The sequence below is a fragment of the Anomalospiza imberbis genome, chromosome 3 (genome assembly GCF_031753505.1).
Source record: "Anomalospiza imberbis isolate Cuckoo-Finch-1a 21T00152 chromosome 3, ASM3175350v1, whole genome shotgun sequence".
NCBI classification, from domain to species: Eukaryota; Metazoa; Chordata; class Aves; order Passeriformes; family Viduidae; genus Anomalospiza; species Anomalospiza imberbis.
Genome location: NC_089683.1, coordinates 58,697,413 through 58,719,027, shown reverse-complemented (window position 1 = coordinate 58,719,027; position 21,615 = coordinate 58,697,413). Strand labels below are relative to the sequence as shown.

Here is a 21,615-nt window from a genome sequence, read left to right as displayed (position 1 = left end):
AAGTCCTCCACTGGCACTTACTAACATTTAAGGATCAGTATCATAATTTTGCAGTTTCTACAAATAAGACACAACTACGGGGTGTCCAGACTGCTCAAAATCAGTTAAGTAAATGTGAAAAAAATTATAAAGAAACCCTTCTTTTTACATGTGATCCAACTCTAATCCAACCTTTATGTTTATACTTTATCTCCTAATTACCATGATGTGTACCTAAAAGATTAATGTCAACCAATTTTTGAAAGAAAATAAACAATATCATGTCATAAAGAATGAGTCTGTCTCCAGATGCTTTGAAGGAAAGTAAAGTAAAAGCAATAAATAGTTTTAAAAGCAATAGCAAACTTCCATCTATCAAAGTATCCCATTTACAACAGAAATTGATACCAGATGTTTACAGCAAAAAATAGGGCAGGAAAAATAGGCTTCTACAGGAAGTTTCCTCATGTTCCAGAGGTGTACAGCTCAGACTTGCACAGCTGAAAATGGTCTTTTCGTGATTGATATCCCGTAACATTTTTCCCTCCAAGTTTCTCCAGGTGCTTTCTGAACTGACTTGGCAGTTAATGCACTTAGATATGTTTTATATACTCTGAAGCAGTAGTCTCCAGTATTAACTTTCATACTCAGTTAACACTGGGTAAATCACAATCTCCTGTTGTTCTGAAATAAACAAACATCTCTCTCTCTATCTCTTAATACATCTAATTACTGTATTGGAAGATTTGATCATTCCCTAGGTCATCATCTCACTTCTCTTTTCCAAACAGTTTAAGTATATTCAGTCACTCCTTACATGAAAGTTATTCTGTTCACCTTTGAACAGAAACAACGTTGTCCTTTTTGGAGTATTTTCCAGTTCAGCTATATTCTTTTAGAGACAGTGAGACCAGGACTGCAGACTGTTTCAGTCTGCCCTTATCTTTATCACGTTATTCAACTTAATAACATCCATAATTTTATCACTGTTATTCACACTTTTTTTTTCCAGCAAACTTATGAATATGTTGAACACTAAAGTCTTAAACATCCTGCCAGCTTGTCCACTATGTCTTTGACTTAACAGCAACAGAAATGTTTCTAATACCTCCTATGGCAAAAAACAGGATACTGAACTCTACAAAAAACTTGTGGGAAATCAGAACACTTAAATTTTGTGTCTTAAATGTGTCCAGACAGACCACTGGTTTTTTTCTATCTTAATGCAGTGTTTTGAAAAGTGGCAACAACCACTGAAAAAGATTATTGTTTACAATTCAGTACAGTACCTCAGTCATGTGACAGTCATGTAATAGACCACATTTGGAACAGAACACTAATTAGGTTGGCAAAGACAGCAGGAAAGTAGTGGTGGGTGCTGCAACCTAATTACTAGCAACCATCCAATAAAGCAACAAAATAAAGAGAGGCTTGTAATGAGAAAAATATCTAAGTATATGAAAGGCAAAGAGCAAAAAAAGTTCTGTTCTCAAAAAAAGCCACAGAGAGGAAAAACATCAGTTCCTTCTAATACTTCAGTCGCCACTGTTTGATCAAGTGGTGAAATCTGTGCCTGTTTTAATGCCATGAGCTTGGTACCCAACCTCTCCACTTTAAAGAGAGTGGTGAGACTGCATCTATGCATTTATCTAGCACATAAGATGACATTCTGTTCTGAAATTGTGCAGATCACTCAGCCTCTTCAACCTTTAAGGCTGGGCCCTGAAACCTCTTAGTTAAGAGGTGGCTAAAACCCACACCTTGACTATAGCCTTGTCTGTACACAACAACAGCAGAGCAAAACAAATTCTGAGGCCAAGTGAATAAGAGAACCACAAACACTGTTTTCTTTGAGCCTCAGTATTCACAGAGCTATTTCTATAATGCTACTCATTCCTAATTCTTTCCACAGATCTTCAGACCAAAATTATAAGACACTTTTATTAAGTTCTCCCTCCTAAGGGCACTTATAGTATGACACGGACATATTGGTTTGTTTGCACAACACCAGTGTCTTACATCAAGACTTATTTTGAAGACCGAAGATCAAAGATCTCTACACCTCAACATTTTCAATCCAAATATTTTGCTAGAAGAGTAGTTTTGTTATTTCATTTTTTTTAAAGGATATTGCTTTTGTTTCTGTAAGTGCGGTCAGAAAAAAATTAGCTACAATTTACTGAGCTCCTGGGAGGAAATATGAAAGGCAAACACAAAGCAAGTGGCACATTTGTAAGAGCTTCTAACTACTTTGTCTGCTCTTTCACAATTCTCTATTTTTTCTGCCTGTATAATTATAGTATAGAAGCACACCAATCCAAACTTACACACTGTCTTCTCTGAGTGCAAACAATCTGTCAGAAATTAAATTTCTTGAGATCAAAGAGAACAGCATCTGCTCTTAATTACTGTTAATTCCTTTTGAAAATTGTACTTCCCATTCTTACATTTTCAGCTCTAATGGTTTTAAACTTCTTTCCAAAAAACAAAAATTACAATTTACAGGTGTAAATTTAATATTAGTTAGAAATGTTTGGGGTTTTGGCAAAAACCCTAAAAGTCAGAAGGAAGATGAGGCCCCGCTTTCACCGTCTGTATTCATACTGAAAGTCAAGATCAAGCAAGCTTTTGCTCTTCACTTCTAGTGGAGGTCTCCACCCTCCCTGTGCTGGCCTTGGGAAAGCTGCCTAACAGTCTGGCAGGTAGACCATCCAGCCAAACTCCCTACCAGACACTGTCAGGAGCAGGATGCTGCAGGAATGTCACATTTGCCACTTTTATTTCAGATCCCATTCCTAGGAGCTTGTCTGTTCTGCCTCCACTCAAAAGTCGCAATGTGATGATTCTGTGAGAATTTCTCAGGTAAATGAAAACCCTTTCAGCTCCTTTCCAGGAATATGTAAAGTTATCATGACTTCAATCAATGCTTTCTGCTTATGCAGAAAGTACATGCTTCTTCAGACCTGTCCAATTCCTATCTTTTCAGAATGAGGAGTCTAAAAAGTTCCTGAGGCCATTCCTGGTTCAAGTAGCCAATTCCTTGTTCAGTACCAGGAACCTCTCTTTCTCTCCTTAGGTAAACACCAGTCTAACTATGACCAAGTGCACCCTGCCTACATCAGATATATTAAATACTGTCCAATTTCAAGTTTCCTAGGTAAGTTTGTAAAGAAGTTACACAAGTAGAATTTCACATACTCAAAGCAATACTTTGCTCCTAGTACAATTAGAATTTAGAGCCATGGGAACACTTCAGCAGTAGTGACAGACAATTGCCACTGGTCAGACATACATTCTCTTCTCCTGACAAACCCCTGCCACATTTTTATGAAAACTGATGCCTTGCCTGAGAGGAACATGAGAATCCTCCAGCACAAAACCAGCTTGGCTGGCAATGCTCCTAGGGAGATGGACAACATTTTGCCTGGGGGTCTGCAGGAACACTCAGCATGAGAGCCAGCCCTTAGCTGGGAAGTGCTCCTGTGAGTTTTAGGGACAGCAAGTTCTCTCTGAACAGCAGCACAGGCAAACTATTCTGTAGGATTTATCTGGCTGCCTGAAGGTCTGTTCTATGATGGTGGATGGTCAGGCTGTATGTCCAAAGCTCAAGACCTCCTCCTTGGAGAGAAGACAAGCTGGGCAGTGTTGTGGCTCAAGCCCATCCCTGAGCCACAAATGTACAGTGAATGTACTCAGTGAAGCTGAGCGCTGCCAAGTCCTGACTTTCTTGCACCTGTCACTGTGTCAGCCTTGACTTAAACACAGGGGGCTTTCTGCAATGGCTGCACTTTGTTAACCAAAGATTATTCCAGAAAGTGCATTAGCGGTAACCATTTAACACAAATATGTTGAGGCCTTCCATCAGGGAACATAATAAAAGTAATTGGCACTCACATTGCACTTTACATTTTCAAAGGGCAATAAAACCATTAAGTATTATTAAACGTATTTTATAGATAGAACACAGGGAGGCCAAGTACCTCACGGAGGAGGAGACAGGATTAGGACAGAGGCGTCTCAGCACAAACTGTCATCCTTTCAACCACAAAAATCTTTGAGTTGAAGACTTCTTGAGCCCAAGTGAAAGTTCCATTTCTTGCTAATCAGTAAAGATTAAAAAAAAAAAGAAAAAAAAAAACAGAAGCAACTGAACTTTTCTCATAGAGAAAAAGGAAAAAAAGCTTTAAGTTAGATTTTGGGGGAAAATTGTTTAAAATTTGGGCAGAAAAGCTGGATGTAGGGAAGTACACAAGTATTAACTTTAATTGGTCTCAGTAAGCTAGGCTAGGTAACAACCTGTACAAAACAAATCTTAGACTTAAGTTTCCTTCACCCTCTTAACAAGCAGTTTTAAAAGTAATTAAAATAAGGATAAATCTTGCTAATAATAACAACTACTGTATAAGATTATTGTAAGTGAAGGCTGCCTGCCAGCTTGCAAGTGAAAACTTATCCTACTTGTATTGTAAAGCAAGAAGGGAGACATACATTTATTTTCTGTATAGAAAAGCTCTTCAACTAATCAATAAAAAGCGATGTTTGTTATTACACGGAAAATTCTTGCAGCACTATATAACAGTTATTTAAAGCTATTTAAAGCATGTTAATGATAATTCCTTCCTGGACCGTACTCCAGATGGCTGAGACTCAGGGTACACTTTGACAACAGTAAGATGTTACTTTATGGTTCTTTTAGCACTGAAAGCTGTGTCATTTCTCAGGAAGTTCAGGCTTGAAAATAAAAGCCACAGAACACTGTCTGCTTATTGAGAATAGAACAGCAGCTATTCCCTGTCATTTTGAGTGTAGGAACATCCCATCAGCTGCATGTGAAGGCTTTTCTTTGAATATTGTCCTCTGAATCTTTCCTTGAACAGGTGAAGAAAGACACTACACAAAATTTATTAGCTGCTGACTAAAATAGATGGTATGAGGTAATACATCTTTTATTTATTGTCTCTGCCACAGTTAATTGCATTATATTAAACTCATACCAGTTCTCAGGCTAGTTGCAAGTAGTTTGGAGGATTTTTTTTGGGATTTGTCATTTTTGTAAGAGGTCACAGCTATGTAAAATGTTTTCCATCAAAAGCAGATGCAGCTAAAATAATTTCTGGGGCTGGTTATGCGTTCTTAGCTGACTTTTATGAACTCAAAAGACAGAATCATAAATACAAGCTGTCCTCTCTACTTTGTTATTTCCCCTCCTTCCTTTCCCTACCCAACTATGGCTGCCACTGCTAGTCTCTTCTGCCGGTTTAATTGTTCACACCATTGATGAAATAACCTGTCAAGAAGGAGAAGCATGGAAGTGACCGATGGGCAGTTAGGCAGCACCAACCACCTTGGAGAGTTTACACTTTTGTGTAAATTTGCCCTAAGACTTGAGGTCATATCCAGCATGACTTGGATTTTTTTTGTCTGTTCAGTTGCATCCAAGACAGTATGAGGTTTTCAGCGTTTGTTTGACCTCTTTACTAAAGTACCAGGCTATGCTCCAATCACAACCTAAACCAAATGGAAGTGATGGTTTTGTGGCTGTCAAAAAAAAAAAATCATTCGAGGCAAAAGGTCTCATTAAGCAATCACTCTTTGAGCAATCTCTTTAAGCAACCACAATTTTCAAGTAAACATATAATCTGGAAGGGGAGAAAGCAGGCAGACTGAGGTAGAATATTTCAGAGCTTTTTAAATGATCCCAGCCTGCCCCTGCAAGGTTTCAAATGGTTGATTCAATACACAGTTACTAGGGGAGAATTTTAAAACTAAAGATCAAAGACTTCCCAGTTGTTTTCCTCTTTTGCAAACTGCACCTACATGCTTTTACTACATCCTCTTACTGCTTGGGAAAGGCACTCTAGTGGGGGAAGGCACTTTGGATGGGGCAGTGCCCTGAAGGTGTCAGTGAGAGCAGCAAGCCGGGGGTGGTTCACATGGAGCACTGCTGGATCTGGCCTGGGCAGCACCGCATGCCTGGCCTTCACTGCAGCACCAGGAGACAGACCATGCTAGAGGAAGAGGCTCTGGAAAACCTCAGGGTAGATAAAAGCAATGCAGGTATGTCACATGGTCAAATGGTCACAGGGGGAACAGGACAGGGATGGCAAGTGAACAAAACTAGGTTAAAGGGAGCCTGGAGAGCTATCGTACCACAGGCAGCTCATTTCTACTGCTCTGCACCTCATTTTTCCCACAAATGTTAAAAATATCTCCATTGTTCTGTTTTTTATTCTTTTTGTTCCTTTAATTATATGAGCTATATGAAAGACTTAAAGGTCATCATAACACAATCAAGAACATTTTAAAAAGATATAAAATTAGATTTGCAATATAACACAACCAGTGGCCAGCTTCAGCCATTCTTCTAAACTAACATTAGTTATTTAAACTGAAATTAAGGATTAACCCCAGTCTTTCTGACTGTCCCTAAAGTACTGTTTTATACTTTTATTTCCAATAATTCTGTTTAATTTTTTAAGAATTAAAGTTTCACTGTTTCACTTTTATCTCCACCCATGTCTGGAAGTTTTAGAAGTGTCACATTCTAATTTAACACTTTTTTGACTGTAAAAATTTCACATGATGAAAATGGGAGGGCTAAGCTCTCCCCTTCTTCATTCATAAAATCCAGTGAACAAGGCATTAAGCTTTTTTCTCCATAATGTCTCCAATTACTGTGCTCAACACTGAACCCATTAGTATTCATTGCAGCAGCATATGGAATTAGAAGAAAAGAGGATTATTTTGCCACACAAGGAAAAGAGGGGGAAACTGTCAGGTTTGTAGTGAACTAGAAGATTAAAACTGCTTCAAGACTACAAATAGAACTTGCTCAGAACATAGTGTGCTGTACCCAAGAAATGAGGCATAACTTCAGAGTTCATGGTCTGGTCATTCTTTATAGTCACTAGGATATAAAACTAGCTTGACTAATGCACCTTGCATCCATTTTTTCCCTCAGATTGTTCACTTTTGAAGTATTACTTCTGTCTATTGCACTTATATGTGAGTAACAGAAGCCATATATATTTATATGTGTATTACCATTACATTGCCTGGTACCTACATCAAAACAGAAACATAGGCACATATAAATGAAACCTCAAATGTTTCTTTCCTCTTATTCATTTTATCCCTACACAACTGGTTTTGAACAGAACCCAATCTGTAAAAACTTGTCCAAGAAATTGTAAGGATACATCAAAGGGAAGAAAGACAGCAAAATTAATTGCAGCAATTTCCTTCAACCACTAAAACAAGAAGACTGTTTCAGCAGCTGTGTGGGAGTGTCATCATAAGACAGAGCACAGGAATACTTTACAGGGAAAGCAAGACACTGGAATGCAGCTGGCAATTTGTATTAATCTTCTTGTCCACGGAGACCTAGAAAGTTATCAAGCAACATGTTTCCACAAAACACATATTAAACCCCTTTTCTCACACTCTCCTTCAATGGGTTTACAAACCCAAGGCAGCTTCAGGAAACTGTGGCACATTTCACGGAGCAGGCTCAGGTGTGCACCCAAAATGCAGGTATTACACTTCAAGAACAGTGACCTCGACTCAATCTCCCATACTGCCTGCTGAGATACATGCTGAGCTAGAGCTGCTTGAAAGCACTTTCCAACAGTTTATGTTGGAAAGTGACAGCTGGCAAGTTTAAAACACTCTGGGTAACGTGTCTGGTTCACAGAATAAAAACAAGCAAATAAAAAGAGGTTGGTTTCTCTCTGGAAGCACAGGCTCCTTGTCAGAGCCTCATCTTACTTTTCAGTACTCCACCAGGTACCTATTCCTACTCAACATTGAAAAAGGTATCTAAACTTCTGGAAATATAGAACCCTTTTCCCTAAAATTGTCTTGTTATTTTAAACAGGTGCCTGAAATATTTGAAATTTTATTGAAGTCTACCTTTTCACATTAAAAAAAAAATTCATTTCACCCAAAAAGGTTATTATCTAGGAGAAATTTTCAAACATTTCTTTTTGTATGAAATGAGAAAGTTTATTTTTTATTGTTTTTATCTGCCATGAAACAAAGAAACTAATTATTTACACAACTCTGATGGAGACATCTGGAAAAGCTTTGGAACAGTGTACAAGCTCATCCAAAATGACTGGACCTATAAACTCTATTTGTCATCCTTTGACAGGACTGGAAAATTGCATGGAATCCCACCACATTAAAAAATATCACTGTAATACCTTCTAATAAGTACAATAGCAGAAATTAAAGATTAGAAGAAAAATACATAACTTAAAATTCAAAAACTTTTCCCTCAAATTATAATTTGATATTTTTTCTAACTTGTAAAATAGTGGTAGTTTCCATCTGTTTTATTTCACAGATGTTTTGATTTTTTTTTTCTTTTCTCTTTCACATGAATATGAAATGCAAATTTGATAGACTCCTTACGGATGAGAATAAAACTTTGGCTTGGATGAGGAAATAGAGCCACTGCACATGGTTCAGACATAGTCTAGGAGACAATTTTATGAACAGCATCACCATACTGATCCTCAAAGCACACTTTGGATCACATAAAGGAGACTTTTTCAGGCTGAAGTCTCCTATCCTCAGAGCAGAGGAACTGTGCTTGGTGTAGGAGCCCCAAGGCAGCCAATATCACCTGATTGTTACCCAAATGGCATTTTGATGATATCCAGGAGATTATGGGTTCCTGTTACTCACTTCTACAGCTCATACATGTTTATATTCTCCCATGGCTACCTGACTGCCACAAGGAGAGTTATCAGGATGAGATGAAGTCATGCAGTAACCACAAACAGCTCACACAGAACCGATGTTGCACTATGATGGTAAAAGGCAATCTTCTAAACAATTGAACAAGAGACAAAAACCATGAAACAACAATGTGGTGGAAACTTGTCAAGATGACACAGCATTTTAACTTTAATTATCCTAAATATGCTTATTAATGATCTGACATGCTGAGAAAGCAGTGAGGCAGCAAAATAAAAAAGATGACAGAAAATAATTTAACTTAATCAGAACAAATAAAACAGGAATTTGAGAGATACTCAGAGAAGTGAGTCACCTCCTTATTGTTTCTGTTAACTCTGGAATCAACCTAATTTATTAAGCATTTTCAGGCTGCATTTTTGCAGAGATGGACAATGAAAATATGAACTGGGGAAGAGGGATGAACTGAGGAAGAGGGATGAACTTGAAAATTCAAAAAGAAGAGAAAAAAATCTTAATATTATTTTCTTACACATACATAAAAAGGCTAATTCTGAGTGCAAAATACAGCACTTACAAACACAGTTAAATATAGTCTGATATGAAGTAAACATGAAATATTAGGAAGCTGCTCAGAGACTCAGAAGCCAAGAGACTCTGAGGGTCCAAGAGGCTGGCAACTTGTTAAGAAGGGGGAAAACAGCTCATCAACGTTATATGGAACTACTTCTGCCTTCCTATTAGTAAATAATTTCAGTCACCCACCAACATGAAATCGTTTACAAGTTACTCGACATTATTTGTAAATAAAATAATTCATGGAAAGCTGGTAACAGTTATTCACTGTCAGCTGAAGAAAAGCAGATCCGGATCCATCAGCCTACAGTGATGGATTTTTACCAAAACCTTTCTGAAGCCCTATTACTGACAAATAAGGTATAAAAAAGCTCATCTGGAGTCTAAAGAAAAGAGCACTCTGACTGTACTGTCTGTTGAAATCAGGCAGTAAAGGAAATGTATTTGTGCTGCCTGGTACTGTTTCATTCAAATGTTCAAATGTGTGTCCATTTAAACACTTGATTAGAAGTGTCCCCCTCTTAAAAAAAAGAAAAAAGGAAAAAAAAATCATTAATTAAAGAGCCCAAAAAACAACCAAACCAAGAGGACAAGAACAAAATGAACAAAAAACAGAACCAAAAGACCTTAAAAAACTTAAAGTAGCATGTATAAATTTCTGCAAAATATAAGCCACTTTTTTTGAGGAGAGGCACACTGGCGAGGCATAAAACAGGAGCATAATGAGCAGTATAAAAGAAATAGCAGATTTAATTAATATTTGTGCCTGTAAAGTGGAGGGGGGGGTGATGGGGGGGGGGTTCACAACAGGGCTATTTAGTGTGCTTCATAGATTTCCCATGCCGGAGATAAAATCCTGAGGCACTATTTTAGGAATGGATTCACTGTGGCACATTTTAAGAGAGTTCTATATAAGTGACACAGGGAGGCATTGGCACAGTCAGTGCTTCCCTGTGGTAAAGCAGCACTCTTCCCAAAAGCTCAGTATAAAGGAATGTAACCCTACCTGTTTACCTGGGGGATAAAAGGTGCACTTGGTATTCATATTGGAGCCAGTGATCCTCTATAATTGTGCTTATATGAACAACAAGTGGGGAAAAAATGAAGTCACAAGTTGATAATTGTGCTGGATTTTCATGAGCAGCTCTTCTGTGTCAGCTGAGAAGCACTCAATTTATGCTGGTTTTAAAATATGTGAGGTATTAAGCAATTAATATCAGTGTTTAATCCCATCATCACCAAATAAAGTACACTAGAGCTTTCCTTTTCCACAAACATTGCAAAATCCCACCCTGCAAAGGACTAATTGTCAACTGCTGATTCCAAAAGGCTGCCACATGCTTCTGTCACTTCAGGTCACTATTTACTACTGTACAGTGCAAACTTGGCCCAAAGAACTTCCAGAAGAATTTCTGCCTTCCTGGAAGAGAAAGACAGAAGAACAACTTCTAAAAAATATGCACTAGAATTGGCAACCAACCAGACACCTTTGCCTCCTGGGAAGTAAAGCACCTTGTACCCCAACTAAAGACCCCCGAAGAACAAGGATGCATCTTGAGTGAGGGGATGCTACCTCTTACCCATGAGTCTCCAACCCCTCGCAGCTATGGCATAGCATTACAGTTTATGCTGCAGATTAAGCAGGAACATGCAAAGTAGGAGCTAAACACCTACTTAAGCAAACAGGATAAAAGACTGTAAATGGTGCCAGGAACTAGAAGATTCTTGCCCTTTGAACAAAAGAGACTGGAAAAGACCTCTCTGCATAAAAAAAAGAGAAATTAAATTAGAAGAAGGCCTGCTGTACAGTTGTATATTACCATTGGCAGTATAGACACATGAATATTTCTTTCTAGCACCATCACATTAATACTTGCCTATTCATTCCTGATGTACTGTCAGCTCCCCTTTTCAATTGCCTTGACTACTTTGCCATGAACTGGACTGGGGATCAAGTTATTGGCAACCCAAAACACACACCCAAAAGATTAATTTTTAACCCAGATAAATCCCTGTACTTGCACAGCCACCCCAAGACAGGGAGAAGCAGAAAGGTAGGAGCTGCTCTAGCCAGCATTGCAACTGGAGTAAATACTGGTGAAATTACAAACTCACAGAGTACGTCCTACAAATGTATGTGATGCTCCTAAGAAATACTCCTTTGTAACAATCAAAGGAGATTTGTGAAATAGGTCAGACATGCAGTATTAATATAATAGTTGCTATTATATGGCAATATTGTAATTTTAGCTCTAGTCCAGTCAGTTTGCTTTTTTTTTTTTTAAATACAATGATCACACTCAGTCAGAGACTTTTCAGGGTTTTAGTAAACATGTGGCTCTCCTGCCAGCAGCCTGTACAGCCACTTCTCTATTTGCAGCCATGTTTTCTGAGGGATAGCAGCTATTGCAGCAGATGCTTTATTAGGCTATTGATAAGGAACATTTTAATTAGTCTACTCTACCACTTTCCCTATCTTTGTGAGTCAAAGTAAAATTAGATTTCTTGAATTTTGGTTTCCCAATCAACCTAAACACTCCAGAATATAATTTCACAGGGAACACAACACATTTAGCCTACAAGCAAGATTTTGAATGGTACTTTTCCCCTCATCTGTATATTAACCTTGATTATGGGTCTTCAGACTTCCTACTGCATTTGGTTCCAAATCAAAAATCTCAAGCTGCAGAGAAAAAAATAAGTGAAAATTCTGACCTGAATTTTCTTTTTCTGAGATCAGTCTGCTCACAAGGAATACCAGATGCCTGTGAGAATCACTGGGTACCTCTGACAGCCTGAGCAATGCCCCTCTCTGGTGGGTAAAGGGAACTGGACACTGAATCAAAGCAAAGATCTTGATTCCTCCCTTCTGTTTCCAGGACTCCTCAATAGGCTTAAGAAGCTTTAGGTCTAGACCCAGAATCTAAGCACAGTGATAAATATTTCATCTCTATCTCCCTGCTCCATACTGTGGCAGACAGAGACATTTCTTACAAGCAGCAGAACTTTACATAAGGAACAGAAGGCATTAGTTCCTTATGGACACTTAGCTGAGCACAAACTCCTGGAGGAACAAGGCAATTGCAGATTTCCCATCTCCCATTCCACTGTGGGATATTCTTTATCTTGCTTACTCTAGTTTAAATTCACAGCAGTCCATAACTAGCATGCAGACAAAACAACATACTCTTTCCACACATAGTTCATTTCCCGGAGAGATAATCAAAGAAAACAAATGAGCTGGTAACAGATGTGTCATATAATGCACCACTGCAGCAATACAGACAGGGTAAGAGCCCATCCAGAAGTCATCTGCAATTAATCTTTCCTAATTATTTCTATGTAACTTAAAAACTCCTATATATCTAACATGAGATTTTAGTGAGTGACTCACTTGAACAGAAAACTAATACAAATGATATTAAAATAACCTCCAAACTGGAATTACAGCTGATTGTGCTCAGAGATGTAGTACTACAGAGAACCTAAAAGAATTAGGCTGAATTTATTAAACATCAAGTAAAAAGGGCCAATTTGTGTGAATTATGTGAACAAGAAACAATGGATATGTGCACATGCACATACATATCGCATCAGTGCTTTCCAACAATCGCATATTATTTTTGTAAATTATTTTAAGAAATAAATAAATCAAGAGGGATCATTACTTACTGTTTACTTAGAGTAGAAATTAACGAGCGTTTCTTGGAAAGCTTCAGGGTTCAGCATAGCTGAAGACTCTAAGACAGATATGTTCATCCAAGAGTGTAAATTATTTATCAGCTAAAGAAAAATAGCAGGAAATGTTTTTATAAAAGGATCATATCTTTTAGAAATAAAATATTACAGTTTAAGTATTTAATTTCCTAACGTTTTGGCTAAAAATATAAAGATTATTACTGTGAATGTTCATTTTGTCTTTCCATTTGCCAAGAACAATAGAATTTCATCTTCAAACACTTACTATCAATTGAACTTGTACACCACTGAATGTCCAATGAACTCCAACAAATAAGTAGTTCTTGTTTAAAGAATTTTACTTTTTACCTTTTTGGTGTCATTTTTAATCCATCAATATATGTCAAACAGGTAAACAAGATTACTCATAGTTAGATAAATTTTGGTTATTAATATATTTTTTTGAGCCGGTTGTTGGGAAGCCCCAAAATTCAAATCTTTGAAATTCAGATATTTCTTACTCTAAAAAGGCCTGAATAGGGTCAGCCTTGGAATAGCACTGTGGGTTTTGATTTTAAAACCACTGTGTACAGATGAAACTATGACTCCATAATATTTGGAATAGCAATCTTACAAAAATGTTTTTGCTATGCACTTGCATAATGGCATCAGCAGCTGATGTACTTTTCAGAATCTCTCCTTCTGGACAATAAAATAAAATCTAGAAAGCTATAGAATTAGCTTTAGGAGTTTGCAGAGAAACTGGTAAGAATAAACAAAAAAAAATGAAATGTTGAAAGTTTATGTATGAAAAGTTTAGAGAACTCTCCAGGATATACTTCTGAGTTCAGTCAAAGGTTCTCTGAAGAAATACTCTAAATGGTTCTCTAAAGAAATATTCTAATTGGTTCCTTAAAAATTTTCCTGTTCTAACTCTGTTTCCCTTGACTGAAATTTTATGCAAATACAATGATGCAGCTCAAACACATTATTTTAATGCCTATGGCCGGGAAACTCCTGGGGAAAGAGTGGGACATACAGCTGGAACATTATGTCTTGGAAGATTAAATGGGAAAGAATTGTGTGTAAATCACATCCCAAGGCTCTTCTTGTGGCAATAGGAGCAGGCAAAACCAGACCCTTCCACTTGGAAGAGCCCCAGAACAAATTACTGCCTTCAGCAGGAACCCTAGCAATAAGATAGAACCCCACTGTGGAGCTGTTGAATTTACTGTTGCCTCATCTGACTGATTCACAGCATCTTTTTCCTCTGGTCCTCTTGCCTGTGTTCTTTACTTTTTCTCAGTGATGGAGTCTCCTTGTTGCTGGTCAGCTTGTCCTGATGTATTTCTCTCCCCTTCTATATCCCTAACTCTAGGGACTCCCTAGAGCTTGAAAACCATTGCATTAGGATACCTCTTAAATTTCCAATATCAGAGTTGTGATTCAGACCTTCATACCTTCTTTTTTCTGCTATAATTTTCTTCCAGTCTTCAGCTAGTGAAACAACTGCCTGTATTTTTGTTTTGTTTTGTATTGTTTATGTTCTTTTGCAAGCACTTCTGCTGAATTGTTCCTTCTCAGCTTTGGCTTTTTCCTGTCTGACACAAGCTCCTGGTGTATATAACATCTCGCTGTCCTCTAGAATCAGCACCTCCACCCCATCTCTCAACAGCAGTCTATTGTGTCACATTGTCTCATCCTTTTCTCTCATTAGAAGTTCTGTACAGGAGGAAATATATGTCATCTTTTTTTTAAAAGCACTACAAGACAATTCTAGAAATAACTAAAAATGGAACTTGTAAGAGAGGGGTTTTCTCATGCAGCACCCAGAAGCTAGAGGAAGAGAAGGATGGAAAGGAACGCTTTTTTGGTTTTACAAATACAGATAAGAAAAACTGAAGATGTTTCCCAGACTAAGAAAACACAGGGATGGAAAGCTTTGATTTCATATTCAGTGATTTCAATTCTGCTGCTCTTCATAATCATTCTGTTGAATGATACGTGTCAATCTGATGTTCAAATTCTAATGGTGTTTACTTTATTCCACTACAATGTTTGACACTTATGTCTTAAATTCATGGTAATTAATTGAAATTTCACAGAAATTAAATTAGCAAAAGCAGCCATAAAGTAAGATCCAGATGCCTATTTTCATTTCTGTTTTGCTTACAAATTTGCTTCCTCCGTTTTTCATCTCAAAAGTAGGGGAGCAGAGAGTATCACTTCAACAGATTAAAGAGATGAGCAAAAGGGTGGGTTCTTTAATAACATTTTAGAAATCTCCATAGCAAGCCTGTTAAGTAAAGAAGAAGAGACTGTAAAACAGGTGTTTTGAAAGGTTTACTAAAACATATTACAGGAATTTCAAGCCATTCCTTTTTTAAAATAAATGTAAATTATTGGCAGGAAGATTACTACACTTAGAAGCTCTATAAAAATTCATACACCTAAAGGGTTATAAACACATACCACTCTCATCTAAGACATCTTTCTTTCCACTGCAAGCTAACTAATTTTTTTTCAAGGTTTGGTGCCACTAAAGTGCAGTGTAAAATTGTGGCTACTGGCCTTTTTACACACTGTTCCTGATTTAACAGAGCAGTTTAAAAGGTCAAACAGGAAAACAATAACTTAAGAAAATAGCAACCTCTGTGGCTTTGAAATAAAGAAAGAAAAAAAACCAAAAAAACCCAGTGCCAAAATGTTTATCTCCTCGGTTCATGAAGCCATAAAATAAGTACAGCACTGTGAATCATCTCAAAACTTCAAAGCCTGTATGCCCAGTGTACCATTTTAGGGCTATTAAGTTGTACAGCTACTGTACTTGTAGTAAATAGTTATACAAGATTGTAGCAGCACTGCCAAAGATTTCACCCTTGTAACAAAATTTCCTTAAAGCTACACTCTTTACCAGGAGCTCACTGCATAAACTCATAATGTCTCTTACCATCTAAAGAGATTCTGCACCAAAAATGTTTGGTTGATTACATTGAAAATGCCAGATTCATTTAGAAAATACAGTACTCCACATAAGACATTAAACTAAATACACAGTAAGTGAATAATGAAATATAATAAGTTAATTCCTTTGACATAACAGCATTTCTGTAGAAAAGCAGAGTAATGATTTTGCTCATTTTATTAAAGACTATTCTGAACGTCGTACTATATCCCCAAGATGTTATGCAAGCCAAGAACATTAGAAGGCATATATTTCAGGAATATATGATTCAGAAATGAACATTCATCTACACTGATACCTTGCCTACATGTGATTTTTAGTCATTTGTCCCAATTAAAATAAATTCAATGGTAAAAGGCTCAATTTACATGTAAAGTCTAGCCCACCACAATCTGTTTGCACCCACCTCACTAGCAGCTGCCTGCTGTTCCAACTGGCTGGGGCAATCAAAAGGCACCATCAGTATCTTACAGAAGCCACCTGGAAGGACTGCAGCTTAAATCCCCATTAGGCCATCTAAAGAGTAAATCCTGAATTTTTTGTTTATGTCATAGGACACTGTACAAGATTTTTGTTCATTTAATCAGGCAAACCCACTTGTATTAGTGGCCAAGGTTTTGAAAAAAAAAAAATTAAAACACGCTTTTATGTACTTGGCATACTATGAATTGCATTGTCATAGGGGAACTTGGTTTTGACCTCAGACAAAAATCATATATATCTAAGTACTAAAGATATTTTTTGAGGTTATGCATAAGAAGCTGCCACAAGTTCTCTTTTCCCCAGAAACTGGTTAACAGCACCAAGTTCGCAGAGCCAGTTTAAGCAAGTTTGAACTGATGCTGAAATAGTTGCAATAAAGATTGAGACCAGATCTGATCTTCCCAATCAGGCCATGTCTGAAAAGACATACATCTCATTTTGAAGATTTTCCTCAGCATTTTTTATAACAGATCTCTGACTACATTATTTTACACAATCTATCACAAATTATATTATATTACCCCATTTTGTACAACAGTTTCACTTTTTTATGCAATACATCTAATCAGCTGTTTCTTCTTCCATGCCCACCTATTTATATCATCTGAAAGACTGGCTGACCAAAAACTATTCTTTAAAGCCTACACAGCAAAATAAACTCCAAAAATATCCCTGAAAGTCTTTACTCTATTTTGTAAGCTGTATCTTCATTGCTTTTCTGCTCTGTTGATATAAATTTCTTCCTTCCTCAAAAAAATGTAATCTTTTTGGATTTCAGTAAAGCTTCCAATACTCTCTCACACTATGCTTCTGGACAAAATATCCAGCACAAAGCTGTTTTCATACTTTAGTTCAAAGATGAATAATTATTTTATCACTAGAAGTTCATTTCATAGATCAACATTCAAAAATAAAAATAAGATGTTCTTCCAAAAAGTATTCAGGCTTCACTAACCAATATAGTTTTGGGGTTGGGGCATAGGCTAAAGTGCATGTGTGTGTGTTCAGCAGTCATACAAAGGAATTGTTTAAATTACCTTGTAACATCATGCAGTGGGTGAGCAGAAGGCTCATGGGTGGGGCACAAAGGGTTACAGTAAATGGGGTGATATATGGCTGGTGACCTGTCACTCGTGGGGTTCCACAGGGCTCCATCCTCTGCCCTGTGCTCTTCTACATGTTCATAAATTACTTGGAAACAGGACTGGAAGGGATAATGAGCAAGTTCACAGATGACACAAAACTGGGAGGAGCTGCTGACTCCCTTGAGGGCATGGAGGCCCTGCAGAGAGACCTCAACAAACTGAGGGCTGGGCAATCACCAGCCATTAGAATTTTAACGTGGGAAAGTGCTGGATTCTGCACCTGCGACAGGGCAACCCTGGATGTACAGACAGACTGGGGAATGAGAGGCTGGCGAGCAGAGCCACAGAAAGAGACCTGGGGGTCCTGGTCAGTGGCAAGTTGAACATGGGTCAGCAGTGCCCTGGCAGCCAGGAGAGCCAACCCTCTCCTGGGGGTCATCGGGCACAGCATGGCCAGCAGGCAAGGGAGGGGATTGTCCCACTCTGCTCTGCACTGGGGAGGGTCACCTCCAGTGCTGGGGGCAGTTTTGGGTGCCACAACATAAAAACATTCAACTACTGGAGAGCATGCAAAGGAGGGCCATGAGGATGGTGAAGGGCCAGGAGGGGAAGCTGTATGAGGAGCAGCTGAGACACTTGGTCTGTTCAGCGTGGAGAAAAGCAGACTGAGGGGAGACTTCAGTGCAGTCTGCAACTTCTTCATGAGACCAGAGGAGGGGCAAATACTGATCTCTCTCTGTGGTAACAGGACTGAAGGGAATGGCCTGAAATTATGTCAGGGGAGGTTTAGATTGGTATTAGAAAAAGCTTCTTTTCCCAGAGGGTGATTGGGCAGTGGAACAGGCTCCCCAGGGAAGCAGTCACAGCACCAAGCCTGACAGAGTTCAACAAGCATTTGGACAATGCTCTCGGGCCTTTGTGCAATTCTTGGGAATAGTGCTGAGCAGGGCCAGGATTTGAACCCAATGGTCCTTGTGGGTCCTTTTCAACACTGCATATCCTGTGATTCTGTGATCACTATGAAATATGATCTCAACTCAGCCACTCATGAAGACTTTACTCATTGCTTGCCTACATTCTGCACATAGGTAAATTAACTTGCACAATGTTTCCAAGGCTTGAGAAGTGTTTTTAGGGGAAGCTGTTTCGTGCAACTACTTTTTTCTATTTCTAAAAAGGAGACTCACTTTTTAGGAAAAAGGATATTCTTACCCTTGATCCTGAAGCTTGAAACCCTAGTAAATTAGCTGAAAAAATAACTGAGTGGATTTCCACACTGCTATTACACCAAATACTTCAAAAAGTTATTCAGTTCCCCTGTTCACGAATAACATATACTATTTTAATTATGCTGTATAGTTTAAATTCTAGCAATAATGTAGTCAATGACAACATGATGATGGGGTGAAAATATGATTTAAATTGTCAGACACATCTCCATTAATGTATATGTATTCCCAATATTTTCCAAGCAAAAAAAACTTCAGCAAGCAAAGACCCAGTCTATGAGAGGTGATCAGTACTTCTAAAATGTAATATCAGCAACTAGGTACACCCAACCTTTCCTAGAGACCACATAAGAGATTAAAAAGGTGTATATATTTAAGCACCTAGATCTAAATTTCTTCTTCTCAGAGGCCCCAGCTGTAGAGGTAGGTAAACAATTGGACCTGAATTCTTTTAAATCAACTTTCTAAACCTCTTTAATTTCTGCTTTTGTTCATGCATACTGTTCTCCAGGCCACATCAAGAAGCAGTTAGGTGTCCTACGCTTTCAGAACCCCCAAACTCTTTTTTCTCTGTGTCCTTCTTTAGCTATAATTGTTATTTTCCTTCGGTATAATTGTTTGTATAGTGCCTAATAGATCAAACTATGAATGGGAAAGGATTTTTGGTTTTTAATTCTAGCCAAAGTTCAACAGTTCTATATAAAACCCTATCTGCTGGAGTATTTATTAACGGATATACATGGTCAAATCACTGGGCTTGGTTTCTCCTTAGGCTATTTTGACAATTAAGGTAAATATAAAAGTTAAATACATTGGATATACACAAACAATTTATAACCTTATACATTTGATTATCTGGTGTCAGAAGCTTTCTTAAAATTTGAAGTTTCTATTTAGTAAACCAGGCAATTTTTGATCATTGTCAGTTTTAACCATCTTGTAACAGGCAGTTCTAGAGAGATTTCTGAATAAAAAACAGATCTTGGTTCTCTGACACTGTTACTTCATTTCTAAAAACATTTCCATTAATTACACTCTCAAAATCAAAAGTCATGGAAACCAAATGTTTCCAGTTGGACAACATAATGAATTTAGATTGTGGTCTATTCATCTTGAATTTAAATTAATTTATTTTAACAGACTCAGACTAATTATATCTCTAAAAATCCATAGATAGGTAATTCGAATTTATCTGTTTTAATAGTGAATAACTTTAACACTATGTATATAGGTTCATTTTTCAAAAGCATTTTTTGTAACAGCATGATGCAAAACATACCTAAATTAGCAGAACTGCCCTTGACTTGAACAGACTGTAGATCAGGCTTCAACCACCGTGACTTTGTCAAGAATAAAATTCTCAAGTGATTTCTTATAAGATACGATGAGAAATGAAACACACACAGGTTCTCATTGATCATAGCTGGAGCCCACAAAGTGACATGTGAAAAGTGGCTGAAAGGGAGCCCTTAAGGACTGGAAAAGACATGGTTATTGATTTACCAGGAACAGTCTTGCCAAGTTTAAATGAAGGAAAACAGAAAAATGGCATAACCTGGGTGTAATTCTTTTGAGGTAATGCACTATGTGAGTGAGAGCTGTGTTAGCTGTCTCTAGCATCCCTTCCTAAAACATCTACATAATTTTAATTAAATAAATGGCTACAGTAAAAAAACTTAAAAGATAAGAACTCCAGTGAATTATGAAGGATAAATTACCATGTATGCCAGTATTTTACCAAGATAAAACTATGACGTGCAATAAATGTCTTACAAATGTTTACATCTTAACTTATGAAGAGTATTTGGGTAGACTGAAACTTTGAAAGGTGATGAACTTTAACAACAAAACTACTCTCTCATTTAATTTATATTGATTAATTTAACTATACAAATGGATATATAGCATACACTCAAAGAAAAATGTTACGTATTTCCCACAATTCTGTAACCCCTTTCAGGAAAAAAAGGGAATCACAATGCACCAAAAATCATTTTATACCAAAACTGTTATTCAAATAATTTCATACCAAAACTGTTATTCTGGATTTGTTTTTCAAACCCAAAATTCATGAAAGATCTGTAATTCAACCTGGCAACTAAATAAATCATAGTGATACTTACAGGCTTAGTAGTGGTACTGAATTTATGGCTTACATTACATATATGAGAGTAGCCCTTTTCTAAGGGGATCAAAATACTTAACATAATTTGATTCGATCTAGTCGACTAGATTTGACCAATAATTTCTTTCAACCTTTAATTTTGCTGAGTTTTGTATGGAATAAAAAAGGATTTGCAAACAAAAAACTGCCCAGCATCCTATAGAGTGGGGAAAATACCTTTTCTTGAATAAATCTTTCCTCAAAAGTCACTTACGTTGCACTATATCATTTTATTGACCAATATAACATAAGCTTTGTTTAATGTTGTAAATTTTGTTAATGTATTTGTACTTAAATGAACAATTTGAATTAAATAAGAATAGGTAGTCAGAAAATCAGTTCATGGAGTTTTTTTTTTTTTTTGTTTGTGATCTACAGGCTTTACAGTTGACTAGGGATTTTTTTTCCTTACCTGGAACTCTCTTTGCCCAGTTGATCATGTGCACCAATTCTCTGTCTGCAAGGTTGGTCAACAGGGTCATCATAGAGGCTTCATTGAATGGTCTGTTTGGGTCATATTCAGAATAAACTAGGGGTGGCTCAGCTTCCAGCAAGGCACTGACCATCTGTTCTGCCGTCAGGGACAGGGCTGGGCTGTTCTTCTTGCTATGTTTAACCACCAGTGGACTTGTCCAAAGGGTGGGAGCTCGCAGCTCTGTTGAAGAAGCCTCCCCATTCCTGGAATCCTGCTCCTCTCTTTGGCGTTTTTGTTTCATTACTCGCCCACCTCTGCGGTCTTTCCGGATTCCTAGA

The 21,615-nt window shown here is 37.5% G+C and overlaps 1 protein-coding gene across 1 annotated transcript in view; it reads right to left on the bottom strand.

Moving 5' to 3' along the window:
- ESR1 (estrogen receptor 1) overlaps positions 1-21,615 on the bottom strand; it is a 132,468-nt gene that overhangs the window by 29,845 nt on the left and 81,008 nt on the right. Inside the window, 1 exon segment of the mRNA XM_068184633.1 lies at positions 21,275-21,610. Coding sequence (XP_068040734.1) covers positions 21,275-21,610 — 336 coding nt within the window.